Source organism: Nomascus leucogenys, chromosome 14 (genome assembly GCF_006542625.1).
Source record: "Nomascus leucogenys isolate Asia chromosome 14, Asia_NLE_v1, whole genome shotgun sequence".
NCBI lineage: Eukaryota > Metazoa > Chordata > Mammalia > Primates > Hylobatidae > Nomascus > Nomascus leucogenys.
In genome coordinates, this window is record NC_044394.1 from 91,962,851 (window position 1) to 91,983,785 (window position 20,935).

The 20,935-nt window shown below is 55.2% G+C and overlaps 1 protein-coding gene across 1 annotated transcript; it reads left to right on the forward strand.

Moving 5' to 3' along the window:
- Window positions 1-10,779: 10,779 nt before the first annotated feature.
- Window positions 10,780-20,849, forward strand: LOC115838360 (NADPH:adrenodoxin oxidoreductase, mitochondrial-like). Its single transcript, XM_030827954.1, is given in 13 exon segments — window positions 10,780-11,102; window positions 11,212-11,309; window positions 16,347-16,437; window positions 16,440-16,564; window positions 16,778-16,900; window positions 17,102-17,215; window positions 17,505-17,606; window positions 18,413-18,520; window positions 18,780-18,864; window positions 18,997-19,196; window positions 19,278-19,449; window positions 20,097-20,267; window positions 20,397-20,849. Coding segments are annotated over 13 exon segments (1,602 nt in total). The 5' UTR covers window positions 10,780-11,020; the 3' UTR covers window positions 20,528-20,849.
- Window positions 20,850-20,935: the final 86 nt, after the last annotated feature.

The following is a 20,935-nucleotide window of genomic DNA, read 5'->3' on the forward strand; positions in this document are numbered from 1 at the left end:
TAAAAAGATATGAAAAAGAAGTTATGGGATTAAAAATAAAGTCATGGGATATAAATAAAAATAAATAAAAGCAGGCCCCTGTCACCATAAGCCAGTGGGTCTGGAGTCTCCGCCCCCACCATGTCCCTACCACCCCTTCCCAGTCACCCCTTTACCATTAGGGTAGCAAGACAAGACCCCTGTCTAATGGGGGGAGACAGATCCTTTGCCACCTTGACCAGGGCTGGGTCCTTAAATTTCTGGATGATGTTTGTTATTTAAGAGCCAGAGGTTGGTGGAGTTGGTTTGTTTGGAGGAGGTCTGATGGCCTCCTTACTCTCACCAAAGCAACTTTTCCCTCAGGGGTTTCCCATCTTCTTATTCAGAGAGGCAGCTGAGGCAGGACAGTGGGGCTAACAGTAGACCAGGCGAGGGCACCGGCTGCTCGGGTGACCCCCCACTTTCCCAGTGTATATATTGTATCTGTGTAACATTTTGTATATTCTGGGGAGTGGGGCCGCCCCTGTATCCTACCTAGTGGAGGTTAGAGCTGGCATATGGGGAGGAGGTTCTAATAATTATTTGCATCTGGGAAACGTATTTATTGCTAGCATAGGACACAGGAAAGAGGCGGGGATGGGGTCGTGGCTCCCTTGGTGATGCGACTCCCGTTTATTTTGCTTTTCATTTTGGAATAAATGGATTTAGCCATACTGCTCAGCCTGGTGTGTGCCCGTTTCCTTCACTGGGTCCTGGAGTTTGTCCCGCTGAGTGAGGAGCCCCAGAGTGTCTGAGCATGTCCAGCTGGGCTGTTGGGGATCTTCCAGGCCTGTTACCTTTTTGCTGTCTGGTGACACCTGGTGGATTTCACGGGGACTGTCATGGCACCTATGGGGCACAGTCTGGCCCTGACAGCCAACAGGCTCAGAAGCCTGATCTAGCAGTGGCTGGGAAGACAGATACCAGCACCCAAGGGCACTGACTTCCATCCACCCCAGGCGTCTTCCCTTCCGTCCCCTCGCCTCCCTCTCCTGTCTGCACCGGGTGGCCTTTTCTGTCTGTCCCTCCAGTGCACATGGTGGCCTGTTCTGTCTGTCCCCCCGGAATGCCGGCTGCCCCTCAGTCTCCCTCCAGGCTGAGATCATGACCCTGCTCCCTAGTGGACGGAGCCGGCTTCACAGGATAAAAGCCAGCTAAGCTCCAGGGACTTTCCAGGAAAAGTGTCCCTTGGAAAGGATGTGGCCTTTTCACTTGCTCCCAACAGCACCCTAGAAATGGCTTGGCCTTTCCCCTTCCCTGAGCTCCACAGAGAACACAGCCAGCAGAGGACACATTCTCCGTCATCCGGAAATGGGTTTGATTCTCAGCCGAGGGACAGCAGGACTACTAGTGACTGTCAGGCCACACGGCTGCCTGCACAGCACCCCCGTGCTTGGTGGAGGGTGGGAGGGATGGTGGGGGCTGGCTGTCCACAGGCCGGGCATGACAGGGAGGCTCACTGGAGGTGGCACACTTTGGAGGGGCGATGTCAGGGGACAGCTTTCTCTTGTTGGGCCACAAGACTCCAAAAGGACAGCAGGGGACTTATTCCTAGTGCTAGAGGCGAGGCGGTCAGCCATGTGTAGGTGCATATATATATATAAAAAAAAAAAAAAAAAAAAAATAATATATATAGCTATTTATAGAACAGGGCAGGGGCATAGCACAGAGGGGGACAAGTTTTCAGCAACAGTCACACCTGGATGTGTCAGCTCACCACTACAACAGACCAAGTCACAGATGAAGGGGGCTGGCTTTGGGGCTGGAGAGCCACTGTCAAGTCACAGAGCACCCGCCCAGGCAGGCTCAGAAAGGGAGGTCTCTGAGAAGAGGAGGGATCTGTTTAGAGGTCGAAGTGGGGCCTGGGGCTCTCAGGACGGGATGGACTTGCCTGACCCGATCAGCTGGCATGTGGAGAGAAAGCAGAGAGAAAACAGGAGAGAGAAAAGCGAGCGGATTGCTGGTGAGGCAAGCGCAGAGTATGGGCGTGACACAGCAGCTGTGGGAGGGCCGGGGAGGGGAGGGCACAGGTGCAGGTGTGTAGTAGGGTTCTTGGAAAAGGGGCTGGAAGGGAAAGGGGAGGAGGATGGAGGGAGAAGCCGGAGCTTCACAGGTAGTGCCTGGGGGCTGCGGCGGCCCTCCACATCCCACACACGCCTCTCCCATGGCATCCAGGCAGTGTACCCACAGTTCAGACCAATGCTCAGCCCCCTCAGGCTTCCCTTTTCTCTGGTCACCCTGTCTTCCAACCCACTGGCCCAGGGCCATCGCTCGCCTTGGGGAGCCCCAAGCAACAGCCACCAGGCCTGATAGGGAAGGAACACTGCTTGAACCAGGATGATGAAGCTAAAATGGATGGATGGTTGGAGTGAGCACCGGAGGCCCCTTTGGGCCATCAGAAAGCCCAGGACCCTCTGACAGGACCCTGGGGGAGGCAGGGAGGGCAGGCAGCCAGATGCCACTGCCATAGACTTAAGTCTAAGAGGGGAGCCTCAGCTTGTTGGGGGACTGCAGGTCACATAGGTGAGGCTGGGCCCTTCTTGCAGGGAAAAGCAGAAGAGGGAGAGTCTGTGGCAGGAGAGGTGGGCAGGCTCACTGGACAGAGCTCAGCCGGGCCAGCAGGCACTGTGGTCCCCTTGGTTGAATAGCATAGGTGACCTCTAGGAGCAACAGGCCAAGGTGCATGAGCCCACTGGCTGGCAGTAGTGCTTCGGCGGGGGCCAGGGACCCTGCCTTCAGTCACACACTGGCAGCTATGATGGTATCTGGGAGGGAGAGATGGGGGCTGTGTGTCCCTTCCTGGCCTGTGAAGTATGTTGTGGGATGACTGTGTGTATAGGACTCTCAGGCTTTTATCCTAGATCGCCACCGGATTGCCAACAAATAGAGGAGCTGGGACCCTGAGTATCGCCCTAATCTGATTTGGCCCTCGGCACTCCCAGGCCGGGAGCTGGATACTGTGCCCTGGCAGCATGACTCAGACTGCACGACAGGTAAGGTGTGCCCAGGATGATGTTCCTAGGCCTCTGGCTGCCTCAGAATCCAGCCCCACACACAACCCCCTCCAAGCTCCCAGCCCCTACACCATAAACCATGAGGTCTCTGCCCTCTCTGATGGCTCCAGAGAGCACCCATGTCTGCCAGCTTGGACATGGAGCCCGTTCCAAGAGCCCCCAGGCTCAGTCATGGAGGCTGGGGGACTTTGGGACCATGGGGGCCGGCCCTGGTACCTGCGTCCAGCCGGGATGCTCTGCACCTGCAGCCAGGAGTCATCCACGGGCCCCCATGGGCATGCTGATGGTGATCGTGTTGATGTCGCTGATGATGCTGAGCCCCTCTGTCAGCACGTGGTGCGTGCACAGCATCTCATCGCCCCGCTGTGCCTGCTCTGCAGACTCCTCCATCAGCGTGTTCTGGTCCCTACGCGAGTACAGGTTGGATGGCAGCTCTGAGAAGATGAATTCCTTGGTCTGAGAGTGGGCAAAGAGGGAAGGAGGGTGGAACCTGATGCCTGTGCCGCCCTGGCTGCCCTGCCGGGTCCTGCTGGGACCGTGCGCTGGGGTTGGATTCCTGAGTATGGCTTTTCAGACGCAGCTTCTACACCACTTAGACTCGAAGATCTGCCTCCCCACTGCCTTTTCTCACTCAGGTGGGGACACTGAAGTCCAGAGGAAAAGTCACCTGTCCAAAGTCACAGATCTGGAAGGGGACCCAGGACCTATCATGCCACCAGGACACCTGTCTACTCAGTTTTTAAAAATGTTTTTGGAGATAGGATCTCACTCTGTCGCCAGGCTGGAGTACAGTGGGTGAGATCACTGCTTACTGCAGCCTCAACCTCCTGGGCTCAAAGTGATCCTCCAACCTCAGCCTGTCGAGTAGCTAGGACTACAGGCATGTGCCACCACCAAGCCCAGCTATTTTTAAAATTTTTATGTACAGACCAGGTCTCACTATGTTGCCCAGGCTGGTCTTAAACTCCTGTGCTCAAGCGATCTTCCTGCCTTGGCCTCCCAAAGTGCTGGGATTATAGGGATGGGCCACTGTGCCCAGTCCCATGTTATATTTCTATGGGACAGCTCTGGTCTTGACCGTGCCTCCCTCCCTGGACCAGGTCCCATAAGGCTGGTCGGCATCTCTCCCAGGCCAACATGGCCACCTCCGTCCCCAGTGCCACAGTCGCCTCCTGCCCCCATGGGGCAGTGCATGCACATTGTTGATCATGAGGTGCATGATGGTCCTGGGCATGAGACCAACCATGAGGTCCCACACTGTCTTGTTGACAATGGCCATATAGGAGTCTACCAGGTTCTGGGTGGTCTCCTTTAAGATCTATTTGCTTAGAATAGTGTTTACTAGAGGTGAGGAAGAGTAAGGGGGAGGGGGCAGCCAAAGGTTGGCTAACAGATTAACAGAGATAAGAGTACATGGCTGAATGTGGTGGCTCACACACCAGTGTAATCCTAGCTCTCTGGGAGGCGAGGCGGGAGGATCACTTGAGGCCAGGAGTTCACGGCCAGCCTGGGTAACATAGGAGATATTATGTCTACAAAAAATTTAAAAATTAGCTAGGCATGGTGGTCCATACCTGTGGTCCCGGCTACTAAAGCCCAAATTGAAGGACAAAATAAATCAACCATAACTTTTCACATTTTGTGAATGTGACCAAAATGTGACCAAGGACTGACTGAATTACATAGTATTATATCAATGTTACATTTCCTGATTTTGACCATTGTATTGTGGTTATATAAAATAATGTTCTTGTTCTGGAAGTAACACTGAAATATTTGGGAGTAAATGGGCACATCTCCAACTTAACTTCAAGTGGAGCAGAAAAAAAGTTGTGTGTGTCCATGGAATACTATGCAGCCATAAAAAGGATGAGTTCACGTCCTTTGTGGGGACATGGATGAAGCTAGAAAGCATCATTCTGAGCCAACTATCGCAAGGACAGAAAACCAAACACCGCATGTTCTCACTCATAGGTGGGAATTGAACAATGAGAACACTTGGACACAGGGTGGGGAACACCACACACGGGGGCCTGTCATGGGGTGGGGGGAGGGATAGCATTAGGAGATAGACCTAATATAAATGACAAGTTAACGGGTGGAGCACGCCAACATGGCACATGTATACATATGTAACAAACCTGCACGTTGTGCACATGTACCCTAGAACTTAAAGTATAATAATAATTAAAAAAAAATAAATCGTTAAAATAAAGAAAAAAAGAAAAAATAAATGTAATAGATTTTCTTGAATATAAAAAGTTGTGTGTGTGTGTGTGTGTGTGTGTGTGTATATATATATATATAAAGAATATGTGGCCTGGCGCAGTGGCTCACACCTATAATCCCAGCACTTTGGGAGGCTGATGCAAGTGGATCACCTGAGGAATAAATAGCTTTGAATGTGACCTTGGCTAGTTTAAACAGTTTGTTCTGTGATGTTTAGAAGTGAACCTGGGGATCATCCACTGGGAGAGAGAAGAATTTGTAGGAGGGGTCTGGGGCTGGAGGAGGTACTGGGAACAGGGTCTGGAGGAGAGATGACCTCAGAGAGGAATGGGAGGAGGGTGGGGTGCAGATAGAAGAGCCTGAAGTCAGGGCTGGGCAGGGCTGTGGAAGGATGATCTGCAGCCTGGGAGTGAGGTGGGAATATAAGGGAACTAACTACCAATGCCAGACAGAGGAAGACGCCAAGGCGCTGGGGGACACCACTGAGATTCAGCCCACAGTGGGTAGTACTGACAGAGGGCTGGGAGCTGCCCCAGCTGGGGGCTGGACTGGGAGGGTGCTAGGAAGTGCCCAGGTGGAGGCCGAGGGAGAGAGAGAAGGAGGCCAGACCTATTAGTTGAAAACAGGGTCTCTCACCTTGGCACTATTGACTTTTTTTTTTTATGGAGACGGAGTCTTGCTCTGTCACCCAGGCTGGAGTGCAGTGGCGTGATCTCAGCTCACTGCAACTTCCGCCTCCCAGATACAAGCGATTCTCCTGCCTCAGCCTCCCGAGTAGCTGGGACTACAGGCACCTGCCGCCATGCCCGGCTCATTTTTTGTATTTTAGTAGAGACGGAGTTTCACCATGTTGCCCAAGCTGGTCTCGAACTCCTGAGCCCAGGCGATCCGCCCGCCTTGGCCTCCCAAAGTGCTAGGATTACAGGCGTGAGCCACCACGCCCAGTCACTACTGACATTTTATCTGGCCAATTCTGTGTTGTTGGGGGCTGTCCTGTGCATTGTTGGATGTTTAGCAGAGTCACTGGCTTCTACGTACTAGATGCTGGGAGCTCAAGTTGTGACAATCAAAAATGTCTCCAGACATTGCTGAGTTGACCCAGTTGAGAACATGCAAGTCATTCTCTGAGCGTGTAATTGCCTTGTTTTTCAGTGAAGGCCTTGGATGGGGTGAAAGGCGTGCTGACCCTGCTGATAGGGAGACAAACTGCCAGCAAATGGGAGCCTGTGGGATGGGCAGAGGGGTCTGGCTACAGGCACAGGCATTCCCTGAGCCTTGCTCCCTGGGAGAGCCGCTCTGTGGTGTGGCCTTAGGCAGCTGCACAGAGGCCACTGGTTCCTTTATGTGCACTCCCCATTCATCTCCACCACGCCTTCCTTTACCAAACACCGCAGTTCCTTTAGACGCCCTTTTCCATAGCTACAGACTCTCACTAGTTCTGAAACAGCTCCCTCCAGGCTTGCGGTGGTTGTGGTTTCCAGCTGTTGCTAGCCTGGAGTGCTTCTCCATTCCCTGCACCCTGCTCACACCTCTGTATACAAACTCCTTCATTAAACTGTCCTCAATCACCCCTTTTGAGTGTGCCATCTGTTTCTTGCTAGAAGGCTGACTGATAGAGTGGAGTTTTGGATCCAGGCAGCCCTCTTGGCATGAGGCAGGCTTGGCGGCTCCCCAGCCCACTGCTTTGCTATATGCTATTGCTGCTCCTTGGAAATGCATTAGCAGCTTAGAAATGGCCTTAAGGTCTAGGGGTGTAATTAATCAAACTGCTAATTCTCCATTTGAGAAATGCAGTGGCAGAAAAGGCCCCAGTTGCACAGTCCTGGCTCATGATTAAAACCATCCAAATACATAAACAATGACTCACTGTTATTGATCTGGACCTGACTGGGGTATGGGCAGTAGCTGAAGGCCCTGGTGCCAGATCTGGCTGTACCACGGGTGTCCTGGGAACAAGTCACTCGATTGCTTTGAGGCTCCATTTTCTGTTTCACTTAGGATGTGGGCTGGGAATTTCTGGGGCCTGAGAGGTGAGGGAGGTGACAGGAGTGAATGAAGTATATCCAGGTCTCTGCAGAGACCTAAGGTCTAATCTATAGAGACATATGGGAGGTCATAATACATATAGATGATGACGATAATAGCTAATGTTTATCTAGCACTTATGGAAGTTGTCTTCACCTCATCATCTGATTTTAATGTCTACAACAAATTGCCACTATTCATATTTCCCCCAAATGTTACAGACGGTGAAAAAAAGTCCTGGAGAGATTAAATTTCTCAATGTCGGCCGGGCGCGATGGCTCATGCCTGTAATCCCAGCACTTTGGGAGGCCGAGGCGGGCGGATCACGAGATCAGGAGATCGAGACCATTTTGGCTAACATGGTGAAACCCCGTTTCTACTAAAAATACAAAAAAAAATTTGCCGGGCGCGGAGGCGGGCGCCTGTAGTCCCAGCTACTCGGGAGGCTGAGGCAGGAGAATGGCGTGAACCCGGGAGGCGGAGCTTGCAGTGAGCCGAGATTGCGCCACTGCACTCCAGCCTGGGCAACAGAGCAAGACTCCGTCTCAAAAAAAAAAAAAAAAAAATTCTCAATGCCATATAGCTAGTAAGTGCAGGAAGAGGGATTCAAACCCAGTATTGTCTGACTCTAGAATCCATCCTCTTTACCACCAGATATACTGCCTCTAAATGGGGAGCCCTACAGAGCTTTTTGGATTGTATGAACTTCCATTATGTGCCAGCCAGTGTGTGAAGCCCTGGGGATATAAGAGCTAATGAGACTGGGTCCCCATCCTCGTGGAGCTTATAGTCTAGTGCAGGGGTGGTCAAACTCTGTAAAGGACCAGATAGCTGGGCGCGGTGGCTCACGCTTGTAATCCCAGCACTTTGGGAGGCCGAGGCGGGCGGATGACGAGGTCAGGAGATCGAGACCACGGTGAAACCCCGTCTCTACTAAAAAACACAAAAAAATTAGCAGGGCGTGGTGGCAGGCGCATGTAGTCCCAGCTACTCGGGAGGCTGAGGCAGGAGAATGGCGTGAACCCGGGAGGCGGAGCTTGCAGTGAGCCAAGATTGCACCACTGCACTCCAGCCTGGGCGACAGAGCAGGACTCCGTCTCAAAAAAAAAAAAAAAAAAAAAAGGACCAGACAGTAAATATCTGGGGCTTTGCGAACCATATGATCTCTGTTACAACTACTCAATTGTGCCATCAAAGCACAAATATAGCCATAGACAATATGTAAAGAAGTAAGCATGGATGTCTTCCAATAAAGCTTTATTCAAACTGAAGTCTGAATTTCATGAAATTTTTACGTGTCACAAAATTTTATTTTTTACCATTAAAAATGTAAAAACAAGCTGGGTACGGTGGCTCACTCCTGTAATCCTGGCACTTTGGAAGGCCGAGGTGGGAGGATCGCTTTGAGCTCAGGAGTTCGAGACCAGCCTGGGCGACATGGTAAAACCCCATCTCCACAAAAAGTGCAAAAATGAACCGGGCGTGGTGGCAGGCACCTGTGGTCCCAGCTACTCCAGAGGCTGAGGCCTGAGGCTAGCTTGAGCCAAGCCAGGAAGCAGAGGTTGCAGTGAGCCGAGATGGCACCACTGCACTCCAGCCTGGGTGACAGAGCGGGACCCTGTCTCAAAAAACAAAATCAAAACCAAAAACAAAAACCCCAAAACCTCCAAAAAAAATAAAAACAGTAACAGCCATTCTTGTTGGTCATCCAAAACATGCTGGTGGACAGTATTTGGCCTGCAAGCTATAGTTTGCCTACTCCTGGTCTAGTGGGATGGGCATAAAACACAGTGACCTATTAGAAAGCAGAACAGTATTTACTTACCAGTGGGAGGGAGAGGAAGTGACCAGTAAGGGCACAGAGGACTCCTGGGATATTGGCCATGTTTTATTTCTTGATCTGGGTGGTGGTTATATGGTTACACCTTGTGATATATTGTCAAGTTGTACACTTATGATTTGTGCACTTTTCTGTATGCTATTCTTGAATTTAAAATCTCATTAAAAACGACAGTGTAGTAAGTCATGATGGGATAAGGTCAGATGCTGTGGAACGAGAAGTCTTTAACTCCTTGGAACTTGGGAGGGGACGGGTCAGAGAAAAGCCTTCTCCAAGTAAGTAATGTTTGACAAGAGGGCCCATGGGGAAAAGGAAGAGGGGTTAGACTTATTGGGTCAGCTGTGACTACGGGTTCTGTCCTTATTTTTAAAAATATTTTGATGATAGACATTTTGCATTAATTTTGACCTTTTAAAACGTTGCAGTATTATATTTATCTTGATTACTGAGTGTTTTGGAGCCCCCTTAAATTCTGAACCCGAGGGGAGTACCTCAACCCTGGTCCCGGCTCGGCTGCACGGGGGTCGGAGACTGTCCTCAGTACCATACGTAAACCACTGCCCCGCCCCGCTTTTCTTCACCTATGCAATGGGAAAGGAGGTGAGGTGGGACGAGCTTTCCAGGGTTTAATATTCTCCCTGGCCTGGCAAAGACGGGGATTTGAGGGGTTACATCGGCACAACACCCGGGATCAAAGAAGGAGGTTGCTGGGCTCCGAGCAGGAGCTGCCTTACCCCAGACTTCCGCACTCTGGTTATTTCCCAACGGCGGGAAGGCTCGCTTGCAGCCGGACTCGTGATTGGCTGGGACGAAGTCACGGGGGAGGATTCGCTATCAAATGGCAAGGGCGTATGCGTCATCAGCAAGCGACGAGAGCCTCCCGAGAGGGGCGCGGCTAAGTAAAATAAGCTCCTTTCTAAGTGGCTGTTTCCTTGGGGAGGGACTGAAACAGCGATGGGGATTCGCTCTCTTCCAACTCTAGGCTTCCGGGATTTGGAGGGACGGTGAGGCTTGGGGAGAAATGTATTAAATCGCGTATACCCCGGATGCCCCGAGGGGCGGGGCTTCGACGGTGGGGCGTAGTTAAGGGCGGGTCTCTCCTTTGGGGGCGGGATTCTCTCGGGAGTCGGGGTGGAGCCGCAACGCTCCGCTTTCCCAGAGCGCAGGGGGCGGGGTTTGGGGCGGGGCCTCGCTTGTGGGCGGGCCCGGGCAGGAGCGGGCTTGCACTGCCGGGCAGTAGCCAGGACCAGATCCACTTGCAGGTTGCTGTGCCCAGCCATGGCTTCGCGCTGCTGGCGCTGGTGGGGCTGGTCGGCGTGGCCTCGGACCCGGCCGCCTCCCGCCAGGAGCACCCCGAGTAGGAGCAGGGCGCCTTTGGGGCTGGATGGGAGCGCGGGGAGGCCTGCGAGCGCTGAGCAGGGGTCGGAGCAGAGCTGGGGCAGGGCTGGAGAGGGGTGAGACTGAAGGGGTGTCTTCCTGCTGGCGAGATCGCGGTGGTGTACGGGGGTGGGCGGAGATCTGTGCGTGAGATGTGAGGCTTCTAGGGTTAGAGACGGAGGCCAACAAAGGTGAACAAGGAGAGACTTTGAGATCCACAGGTGTGAGACGGGGTGAATGGAGGGTGATACGGAGGTCTGTGGGGCGAGAGGGAAGTCTGAGTCGAAACAGGGATCTGTAGGAATAAGACGGGTCTATATGGGCAATATAGCGTTTTGTGGAGAGAGAGGGGTTAGAGGAGGGACACTGTGGGGAGACCCACGGGGGCGAGATTGGGATGATACGGAGGCCGTTGGAAGGATGTGGGATTCTAGCCGATTGGATAGGGAATGAAGTGTTGTTGGGCAGGCCATTGGCAGTGGTGTAGTAGGTTCATGGGTGAGATGTGAGGCTCTGGATGAACCCACAGCCTTTGGGGGTTCAGATGAAGAGACCCTGCAAATGCCAAAGCCTTGAGGAACAAGAGAAGGAGGATGCAGGTGAGGGTGAAGCTTGGGAAGTTCCAGCTTCTCTTGGATATTCAGGTTGGTTTGGGACTGGGGAGAGAAGTTAATTTTGACCTTTTCCCTCTCCTCTGCCTGGCCCCAGGCTTCTGCCACCATTTCTCCACAAAGGAGAAGACCCCCCAGATCTGTGTGGTGGGCAGTGGCCCAGCGGGCTTCTACACGGCCCAACACCTGCTAAAGGTAAGCCACTTACTCATAGTCCATCATTCACCTGCTGCTCCAGTCCTAAGGGCAAGCCTCACCCCCTTTGGGTTTTAAGAGCACTCCTGGATGCCTTATGGGGAAGGGACTCCCAGCCCTCTGGCCTGGACACTTCCCACTTGCTTCCTCACCTACACCTGAGGCTCCCTCCCCTCACGTTCTCAGTGTGACAGGGGTATAAAACACACATTGGTGGTGAGTGGTCAGTGGCAGGTGGTCAGCTTTGCCTCCCTGGCCAAGCACTCCAGGGGGCTTATGTAGACCTGCAAAATGACTTTGTTCTCCTTCATCTTCCCTCCTTTCTCCTCTATCTTCACTCTGTCCCAAACATCCTACATCTCGAGGCTACCCACCTCCTCTGCTTTCTGTAACTTTACCTGCCTTGCCATGCCCTCCTCACCCATAGCTCCAGTCCTCCGTGCCATTCTGTTCTTTCAGCCTGCCCTCTGCCCCTCCCCTTTCCCCTGTGAAGGCCAGGATCTCAAGGCTTTCAGTGTCCGCCTCGGCAGGAAGGGCCCCAAGCCAAGGCTACAGGTTATACTTGAGACTCCACATCAGACTTTGGGACAGAGTAGAGAGGGGATACCCAGGTTAACTGAGACATGTGACAGTTGCCTAGCTTTGGAGAGGCTTGGAGTGTCCGTGGAGAGACAAGAGAAAGGATGAATATCTTAATTACACACACACACACACACACACACACACACAGAGATGCTTGAAATGGAGGGTGACCAACTGGCCTGGACTGCCCAGGACAAGGGGCTTCAGCGCTAAGCTGGAGGTTCTTGGGAAACTGGGATGAGTTGATCACTCTGCTGAAAAGTGACCCGTGCATGCTTCCCAGGCAACACAGGTGAAAGAGCTAATTACAATAATGTGGGCAGCGTGAGCCGAGGCAGGTGGGGTCAGTTGGAAACTGTTTCCTGGGCCGGAAGCCCAGGTGGCTCATGCCTGTAATCCCAGCACTTTGGGAGGCCGAGGAGGGTGGATCACTTGAAGTCAGGAGTTTGAGACCAGCCTGGCCAACATGGTGAAACCCCATTTCTACTAAAAATACAAAAATTAGCCACGTGTGGTGGCACAGGTCTGTAGTCCCAGGTACTTGGGAGGCTGAGTCGGGAGGATCGCTTGAACCCAGGAGTTGGAGGTAGCACTGAGCCAAGATCGAACCACTGTACTGTAGCCTGGGTGACAGAGCGAGACCCTGTCTCCAAAAAAAAAAAAAAAAAAAGAGAGAAAAGAGAGAGAGTGAATTTGAGCTGCATTGAAGCAGACCAAGGGCTTTGGTGAGGGCCTCCCACATGTGGGGAGTCATCCTGGAATGCAAGGCCTTGGGCACGCTGCCATGTGGGAGGGAGGACAGCCTGGGCTCTGGGATGGAGATCAGGGAGCACATGGGGGCTGGAGAGGCCCCAAAGGACTTTGTATAAGGGACAGTTTTTTTAGCTGAGCCTGAAATTTTGGAAGGGGGGAGAGTAAGCCTTCCAGGAAGTGGTTTTTTTTTTTTTTTTTTTTTTTTTGGAGATGGAGTCTGGCTCTGTCGCCCAGGCTGGGTGCAGTGGCACAATCTCAGCTCACTTCAACCTCCACCTCCCAAGTTCAAGCAATTCTCCTGCCTCAGCCTCCTGAGTAACTGGGATTACAGGCACGCTCCACCACATCCAGCTAGTTTTTGTATTTTTAGTTGAGACAGGGTTTCACCGTATTGATCAGGCTGATTTTGAACTCCTGACCTCAAGTGATCTGCCCACCTCGGCCTCCCAAAGTGCTGGGATTACAGGCGTGAGCCCCCGCGCCTGGCCCAGGCAGTGTTCTTAGCACGACTGTACTCAGCTGGCAGACACGTGCACATGCTTTCCTTGTGGACTGGGATGGGGAGGGGCTCAGGCCAGGTACAATCCTTGTTCTGATCCTTGGGCTGATCTTTGCCCACAGGGAGCTCCAAGCTACTGGCTGTGCTCCTAAGACAGGACCACATGCAGCACGTTTGGGACAGTGGCCCTTAGCTTGAGTCAGGCACTGAGCACAGCATCTCGTAGCATCCTCATGACAACCTGCAAAGCAGGTGTCGTGCCTCTTGCTTCACAGGTAAGGATGCTGGGGCTGAGTGAGGTTGTCCAAGCTTCCACCGTGGAGCAGGGACGGCACTGGGATCTGAGCAAAGGCAGCTCCCTGCCAGGCCATCCATGTTAATCTATTCAGTAATAATTTACTGGACGTAACATGTTCTGGGTGCTGGCTTTACTGGGAACATGGGCGTGAACAGGACAGACGTGGTCCCTGTGCTCGAGGACCTGACATTCGAATGTGGGGGGCACAGGCGGATAATTTACAAGGTATTTTAGGGCTCTGACAGCTATAAGCACAGAGACTGGGGGGCGGGGAGGGGGTCCATGCCCAGTCTGGAGGAAGAGATGTCCCAATTGCAGTCTGAAGGACAGATGTCAGGTTGGGGGACAATAGCAGGAGTGTCCCAGGCACAGAGAACTGCGTGAACAAAGAGGAAGAGAATGGCTGTCTGGGGAAAGGGCAAGTTCTGGAAGGTGCGTGTGTGCAGTAAGGCGTGAGGAGGTGAGAGCCGAGGCTGAGAGGTAGGTAGGACCCAGATCCTGGGGGGCTTGGAAGCCACTGACCAGGCTCTGGAGGCAGGTTTCTCTGGGAGGTGTCCACAGCTGCCTCCTCTTCCCCCATCAGAGTCTCCTGGGGCATCTTATCAAAATACACATTCCTGGGCCTAACTCAGACCTAATCAAACTCTGTGGCTTCGTCCAAGAGTCAGCAATGTTAAACACCCCGAAGGATTCTCGTGCCCACTGCTGTAGATGGTTGGCTTCACTGGAGAGTTTTCGGGGTGCTGTTTTCCTTCAGGATGCCCCCTCTGCCTGCAGGGTAGATCCAGGCAGGGCTGGTGGCCAGAGAGCAGTGGGGAGCTGCTGGGGTGGTAGTGAGGAAGAGGACTGGGAGGATGGGGATTGATGGGATCAGGTGGGGTGTCAGGGAGGAGCCCCAGGTTCTAGGTTGGGCTCTGAGTGGATGGGGTCGAGGGAACAGGAGCAGAAGCGGGGAGCGATTTGGGGCAATGGGACTTGGCTTGAAACTGGATGGGTTTGAGATGTCTGGGGTGGGACATCCAGGGGTCTCAGGTTTGGAGCTTGGGGAGATGTCTGGGCAGGAGAGAGAGAGTAGAAAGTCATCAGCAAGTTCAGGGGAATTTGGGGTTGCAGGAGGGAATGGGTTAAATCACTAGGGAGGAGGGAGGGGGGCCACATCGGAAGAACCTCAGAGAATGTCCTTGTTAGCGGGGAGCAGCTAGAGGGACAGAAGGGAGGGAGGGAGGGAAGGAGGAAACCTGGAAGATGAGGTCAGCCACGAGAGATAAGGGGTAAGAACATCCGGCAGACTTAGTGTTCCGGAGGTGGCCCTGGAGAGGACATCGTGACCCAGAGTGAAGGATCCGTCGCAGGAAAGAATGGAAGATAAGGATAGAGAGGTTGGTTGGGTGAGGTGTTGACCTCCAGGCCGAGCAGTTTGAACTTTATGCTGTGGCATTGGGCCCCAGCGAAGATTTTTGAGCAAGGCAGTGACACACCACAACAGGATAGTAATGAAAGCTCCCTCCTTGATTGAACACTCAGAGTAGGTTGCACCCTGGGCTGCCTGATTACTCATCTAACCTTGAGCAGGACACCACAGGGCTCTTCTTTTGGACAGAGAAGAAACTTTCCCCAGGGCACAGCCAGCTAGTGCTGGAGCTGGGACTGGCATCCAAGGCTACCTGTTTGACTCCAAGCCCGAAGCGCATTGTGGGTACAACATCGTGGGGCGTGAGGGAGGTGGTTTGGGGAGCCCCCTGTGGCTGGCCTGGGATGGAGAGAGGCAGGAGGTGGGGCAGGGTGGACTTGGGTGCAGGCGGGGGAGTGGAGGGGAAGGGGCAGGATTTGGGCAAAGGTGAGGAAGTGGGTGGGAGCCTTTGTTGGGGGGTAGGGAGACTGATGGGCAGGGGCTTCTTTGCCTTGAGTCCCAGTGAAGCTGGAGGTGTCCTAGTGGGGACCTAGGATAGGATGGGGGGCTGGGCTTGTCAGCCATGGGACCCCTAACTGCTTCACTGCTAACCGGCCCGTGGCCCAGAGTCTCACCACCCTGACCTCCCGGTGCTTCCCAGCAGCCATGAGAGGGAGCTGTCATCCGTCCTAGTGTGCAGAGGGGGAGACTGAGACCTGGGGAGCCCCTGGGACTTGCTGGGATCATGTGGCTGGTGGGTGGCAGAGCCAGACCAGACTTGCCTGCTGGACCCCCGACCCTGTGCCTTCCACACGGCCTCTCAAGTCAAGGTGCCCTGGGAAAGCGGTCAACGCAGAACCACTGCCCGAGACTGTCTTTCTAAGACTGGCAGCAGGCCCATTTCCACCTCTCTTCCCCGTGAATTCCCAGCTGTGCCCCCTCCCTGTCCTGCTGCTCCCCTTTCCCCAGAGCACGGTCCTGGGCACTAGAGCTAAGGCACCTGTGAATTCAGAGGGTGGCCCTCACGTCCTCAGACTGGCTGGGACCTGAGGGTCCCAAGTGTGGAAGGGTTGGCGGCCAGGGCGGTGGGTTGCGCTTGACCTGAGAAGATAAAGAAGCCACCCTGATATAATTCCAGTCGGGGGAAGCCATGGCCTCCTCGGCTGGCCACATTTCTCCCCATCTCCGAGGGCCGGTCGTCTTTTTTTTTTTTTTGAGACAGAGTCTTGCTCTGTCACCCAGGCTGGAGTGCAATGGCCCATCTTGGCTCACTGCAACCTCTGCCTCCTGGGTTCAAGCGATTCTCCTGCCTCAGCCTCCCAAGTAGCTGGGATTACAGGTGCCCACCACTACGCCCAGCTAATTTTTGTATTTTTAGTAGAGACAGAGTTTCACCATATTGGTCAGGCTGGTCTCGAACTCCTGACCTCAGGTGATCCACCTGCCTCAGCCTCCCAAAGTGCTGGGCTGACAGGCGTGAGCCGCCCGAGGAGTGAGTGCTCTTTTTCCTTGCAGAGGGTGGAAGCCTTGTGTTCTCAGCCCAAGGTCCTGAACTCTCCTGCTCTGTCTGGGGAAGGGGAGGACCTAGGGGCGTCCCAGCCTCTCTCGGCCCCACCAGCTGCCACCCTGTTCCCCAGCAGCACCCCCAGGCCCACGTGGACATCTACGAGAAACAGCCCGTGCCCTTTGGCCTGGTGCGCTTTGGCGTGGCGCCCGATCACCCCGAGGTGAAGGTGGGTGTCTCTGGGCCTGGAGGCTGGGGTTTGGAGACTTTGGTCAAGATGAGGAGGGCAGGGAGACTCCCTGGCTGGATGACAGGACTTCATGCCGTCTGTGCCGATGCCACCCAGCTTCCATCCTGGGGACAGAGTGGTGAGGGTGGTGCAGACATGGTCCCTGGAGCTGCCTCACCCTCTAACCCCTCCCATTCCCGGGGGACCTGGCAGAATGTCATCAACACATTTACCCAGACGGCCCACTCTGGCCGCTGTGCCTTCTGGGGCAACGTGGAGGTGGGCAGGGACGTGACGGTGCCGGAGCTGCGGGAGGCCTACCATGCTGTGGTGCTGGTGAGTGCAGCCAGGCCCTGGGTCGGGGAGGCAGGGGCTGCAGAAGGGGACCGGTGGCTCGGGGTGGACGGCAGCAGGGGTGAGGCCAGGATGCAAGCTGCTGAGAAGCTGGAAGGAGGCCGCTGGGAGCCTGGGGGGCTGCCCGGCCTATCAGTGCTGGTGCTGAAGGCTGTGGGTCTTGGGCCTGCCATCTTTTATCAGAGCTACGGGGCAGAGGACTATCGGGCCCTGGAAATTCCTGGTGAGGAGCTGCCAGGTGTGTGCTCCGCCCGGGCCTTTGTGGGCTGGTACAACGGGCTTCCTGAGAACCAGGAGGTGAGTTTGGGGAGCACGCCCGCTGCCTCTTCCTCCCCCGGCCCTCAGCCCTTGGATGCCAGACCTGGGGGAAGAGGAGCTGCCATCCAGTGGTGAGATGTGACATTGTGCTGACTGAGGCGGGGGGCCAGCTGTGGAGGGCCTCGGGGGACAGCTGGGTCCAGGTGGGGGAGGAGGGACCAGAGGTGTGGACTTTCCTGGTGTGGGGACCAGGCATGAGGCACCTGCAGACTGAGATGAGCTGAGTGGAGCAAGGCTGGGGGACCCTATCAAGACTTTTCCCCTCCAGCTGGAGCCAGACCTGAGCTGTGACACAGCCGTGATTCTGGGGCAGGGGAACGTGGCTCTGGACGTGGCCCGCATCCTACTGACCCCACCCGAGCACCTGGAGGTGAGTGGTAGGTCGGGGCCGGGGGGCGTGGAGGTGGGGTCACCCTGAGGAGAGAGTGCCCTTGTCTGCAGGGTTCAGGCCGCACCTCTCCAAGCTGGGCTCAGTGCCTCTGTTTCCCCGTGGTGCCCAGGCAGAGGCCCTCTGAAGGGCAGTGCCATGAGCTTCCTCTTCTACCATTTGCCCTTCACTTTCTGCACTCCAGCTAAGTGGCGTGTTTCTCTTACTCTTCAGTAAGCCACAGGACCCTTGCTCACACCATCCCCTGCTCGGATCATCCCCACTCATCTCCCACCAGTTAACAGCTAAAGTTCATCTTTGAGATCTTGGCTCGGTTGTCCCCTCCTCCAAGACTTCCCTGAATTGGTCCACTCCCCCATCGTGCCTCCTCCCATAGAGCCATCTGCTTCTGTTTCACCGCATATCATCGCCATGGCAATTTTACACACATTGATGAGTATTCGATGAGTATTTCTCTCCCCAGCAGATCACAAGCTCTGAGAGGGCCTGCTCCTTGTCTCTTTTCCTCACCATTGACCACCCCTGCCCCTCCAAGCTGTTTGCATGGGGGTGAGCACATGGTAGAGGCCCACTAAATACTTGTTGAATGAAAGTGTGGGCCTGGCGTGCTATTAGTTGGAGCCATTTGCAGAGTTGGCAGCAATGCTCCATCTGGCCACCAGGGGGAAGCAGTGGTGCAATTTTGGGCCACCAGCTTTCTCCTGGCTCCCAGTGGGGACATGACCAAATGGAGAGTCCCCTTTCCTGGGTCAGCGTCTGATGACTCCAAGGCCCTCCTTTTGTGCCAGAGAACAGACATCACGAAGGCAGCCCTGGTTGTACTGAGGCAGAGTCGAGTGAAGACAGTGTGGCTAGTGGGCTGGCGTGGACCCCTGCAAGTGGCCTTCACCATTAAGGTGCTGGGGCCAGAGTGGGAGGAGCCAGGGTTCCAAGTGGAGAGGGCCTCTCCTTAAGGGGTGGGGGTGGGGCAGAGCCCCTGGGAGTAGCTGCTGCCTGGAATGGAAGAAGGGGAGCAGTCAGGGCCCCAGGGGCTCTGTGCCTTTGGGGAGGAAGGGGGTGGTGGTCTCTCCTGACTGGGCTGGACCCTGGGGTGGGCTCAAGTGGACTGTGGTCCGGGCCTGACCTTCTCTCCCATTCCCTGCTCCCACCTTCAAGGAGCTTCGGGAGATGATTCAGTTACCGGGAGCCCGGCCCATTTTGGATCCTGCGGATTTCTTGGGTCTCCAGGACAAGATCAAAGGTGAGGGGCCCTGGCCTGGCCCCCCAACTACTAGGGAGAGGGTGGCCTAGGTCAGAGAGGGATTGGGGAAGGGTGTGCAGGGAGAGGGCCAGGGCCCAGGGACAGCCTGGAGACATTCTATGTTGCTGACAGAGGTCCCCCGCCCAAGGAAGCGGCTGACGGAACTGCTGCTTCGAACGGCCACAGAGAAGCCAGGGCCGGAGGAGGCTGCCCGCCAGGCATCGGCCTCCCGTGCCTGGGGCCTCCGCTTTTTCCGAAGCCCCCAGCAGGTGCTGCCCTCACCAGATGGGCGGCGGGCAGCAGGTGTCCGCCTAGCAGTCACTAGACTGGAGGTGAGTCTCATGTTTCCCAAAGACACCCCCTTCCCAGGCCTCTGCCACCCCGCCTGCTGTTGCCCACTCTCTCCCCAACAGGGTGTCCATGAGGCCACCCGTGCAGTGCCCACGGGAGACATGGAAGACCTCCCTTGTGGGCTGGTGCTCAGCAGCATTGACTATAAGAGCCGCCCTGTCGACCCGAGCGTGCCCTTTGACTCCAAGCTTGGGGTCATCCCCAATGTGGAGGGCCGGGTTCTGGATGTGCCAGGTGAGAGGGTGTGAGGAGGCTGGGTGCTGAATTATGGTGAGAGGCCGAGAAGCTGGTATCTCCTGGGGCCACGCATTCATTCATCTAGCAACATGCACTGAGAAGCTCCTGCAGGGCAGGCCCTCTCTAGGACCCACTGCCACCCTCCTCTTGGCCCTGAGAGAAGTTCCAGTCTGGCTAGGACATATGGGACATATGTCGGGTCATTAAGTCATTCAACAAACATTTACTGAGGTCTTTTCTGGGTTAGGCCCTGTGCTTAGTGCTGGGATTGGAGATTAATAAGGCAGCCTGTGTCCTCAGGGAGCTTCCAGTTTTACTAAGTGCCCACATACCTATCTAGTGATTAATTCACTTGGTAAACATTTACCAAGGGCCTACTGAAACTGCAGGGGAGCAAGCCTCAGCTCCTAAGCTTAGGGATCCCCTCGTCTACAGGGAAACTGAGGTGTAAGGGGGTCGGCCTGGTAGAAACAGGGAGAGAAGAATCCTGGGCAGTGGACCAGTGGCCACAGCAGGCTCAGCCGACTATCTGCTGAGAGGCGTGGGGTGTCTGTGTGCGTGCACGTGGGTGTAGATTGTGGGCACAGGTTGGCCAGGGTGGTATCCAGCCACCTCCCTCCCTTCCCCTTTTGTTACCCTCTCAGGCCTCTACTGCAGCGGCTGGGTGAAGAGAGGACCTACAGGTGTCATAGCCACAACCATGACTGACAGCTTCCTCACCGGCCAGATGCTGCTGCAGGACCTGAAGGCTGGGCTGCTGCCCTCTGGCCCCAGGCCTGGCTACGCAGCCATCCAGGCCCTGCTCAGCAGCCGAGGTCTGGGCCCTGATGCTGAGGTCCTGGGAGGTGGGGTGGGTGGTCCTTCTCTGGGGCCTCACTCTTTGGGAGGGGGCTGTTCTGGGAGGGGTGAAGGAGGAGGTGTTGACAATCTCCCCTCTGCTTCAGGGGTCCGGCCAGTCTCTTTCTCAGACTGGGAGAAGCTGGATGCCGAGGAGGTGGCCCGGGGCCAGGGCACAGGGAAGCCCAGGGAGAAGCTGGTGGATCCTCAGGAGATGCTGCGCCTGCTGGGGCACTGAGCCCAGCCCCCGCCCCCGCCCCCAGCAGGGAAGGAGTGAGTGTTGGGAGGGGAAGGGCTGGGTCCGTCTGAGTGGGACTGTGCACCTCTGCTGATCCCGGCCGGCCCTGGCTTGGAGGCTTGGCTGCTCTTCCAGCGTCTCTCCTCCCTCCTGGGGAAGGTCGCCCTTGCGCGCAAGGTTTTAGCTTTCAGCAACTGAGGTAACCTTAGGGACAGGTGGAGGTGTGGGCCGATCTAACCCCTTACCCACCTCTCTACTGCTGGACTGTGGAGGGTCACCAGGTTGGGAACATGCTGGAAATAAAACAGCTGCAACCAAGGGCCATGGTTGATGGGGGACTTTTTTTGGAAGGGTTGGGGTCGGGGGTCACCTTCTGGCCGTAGCTCCCCTACCGTCACCAGGTGGCGC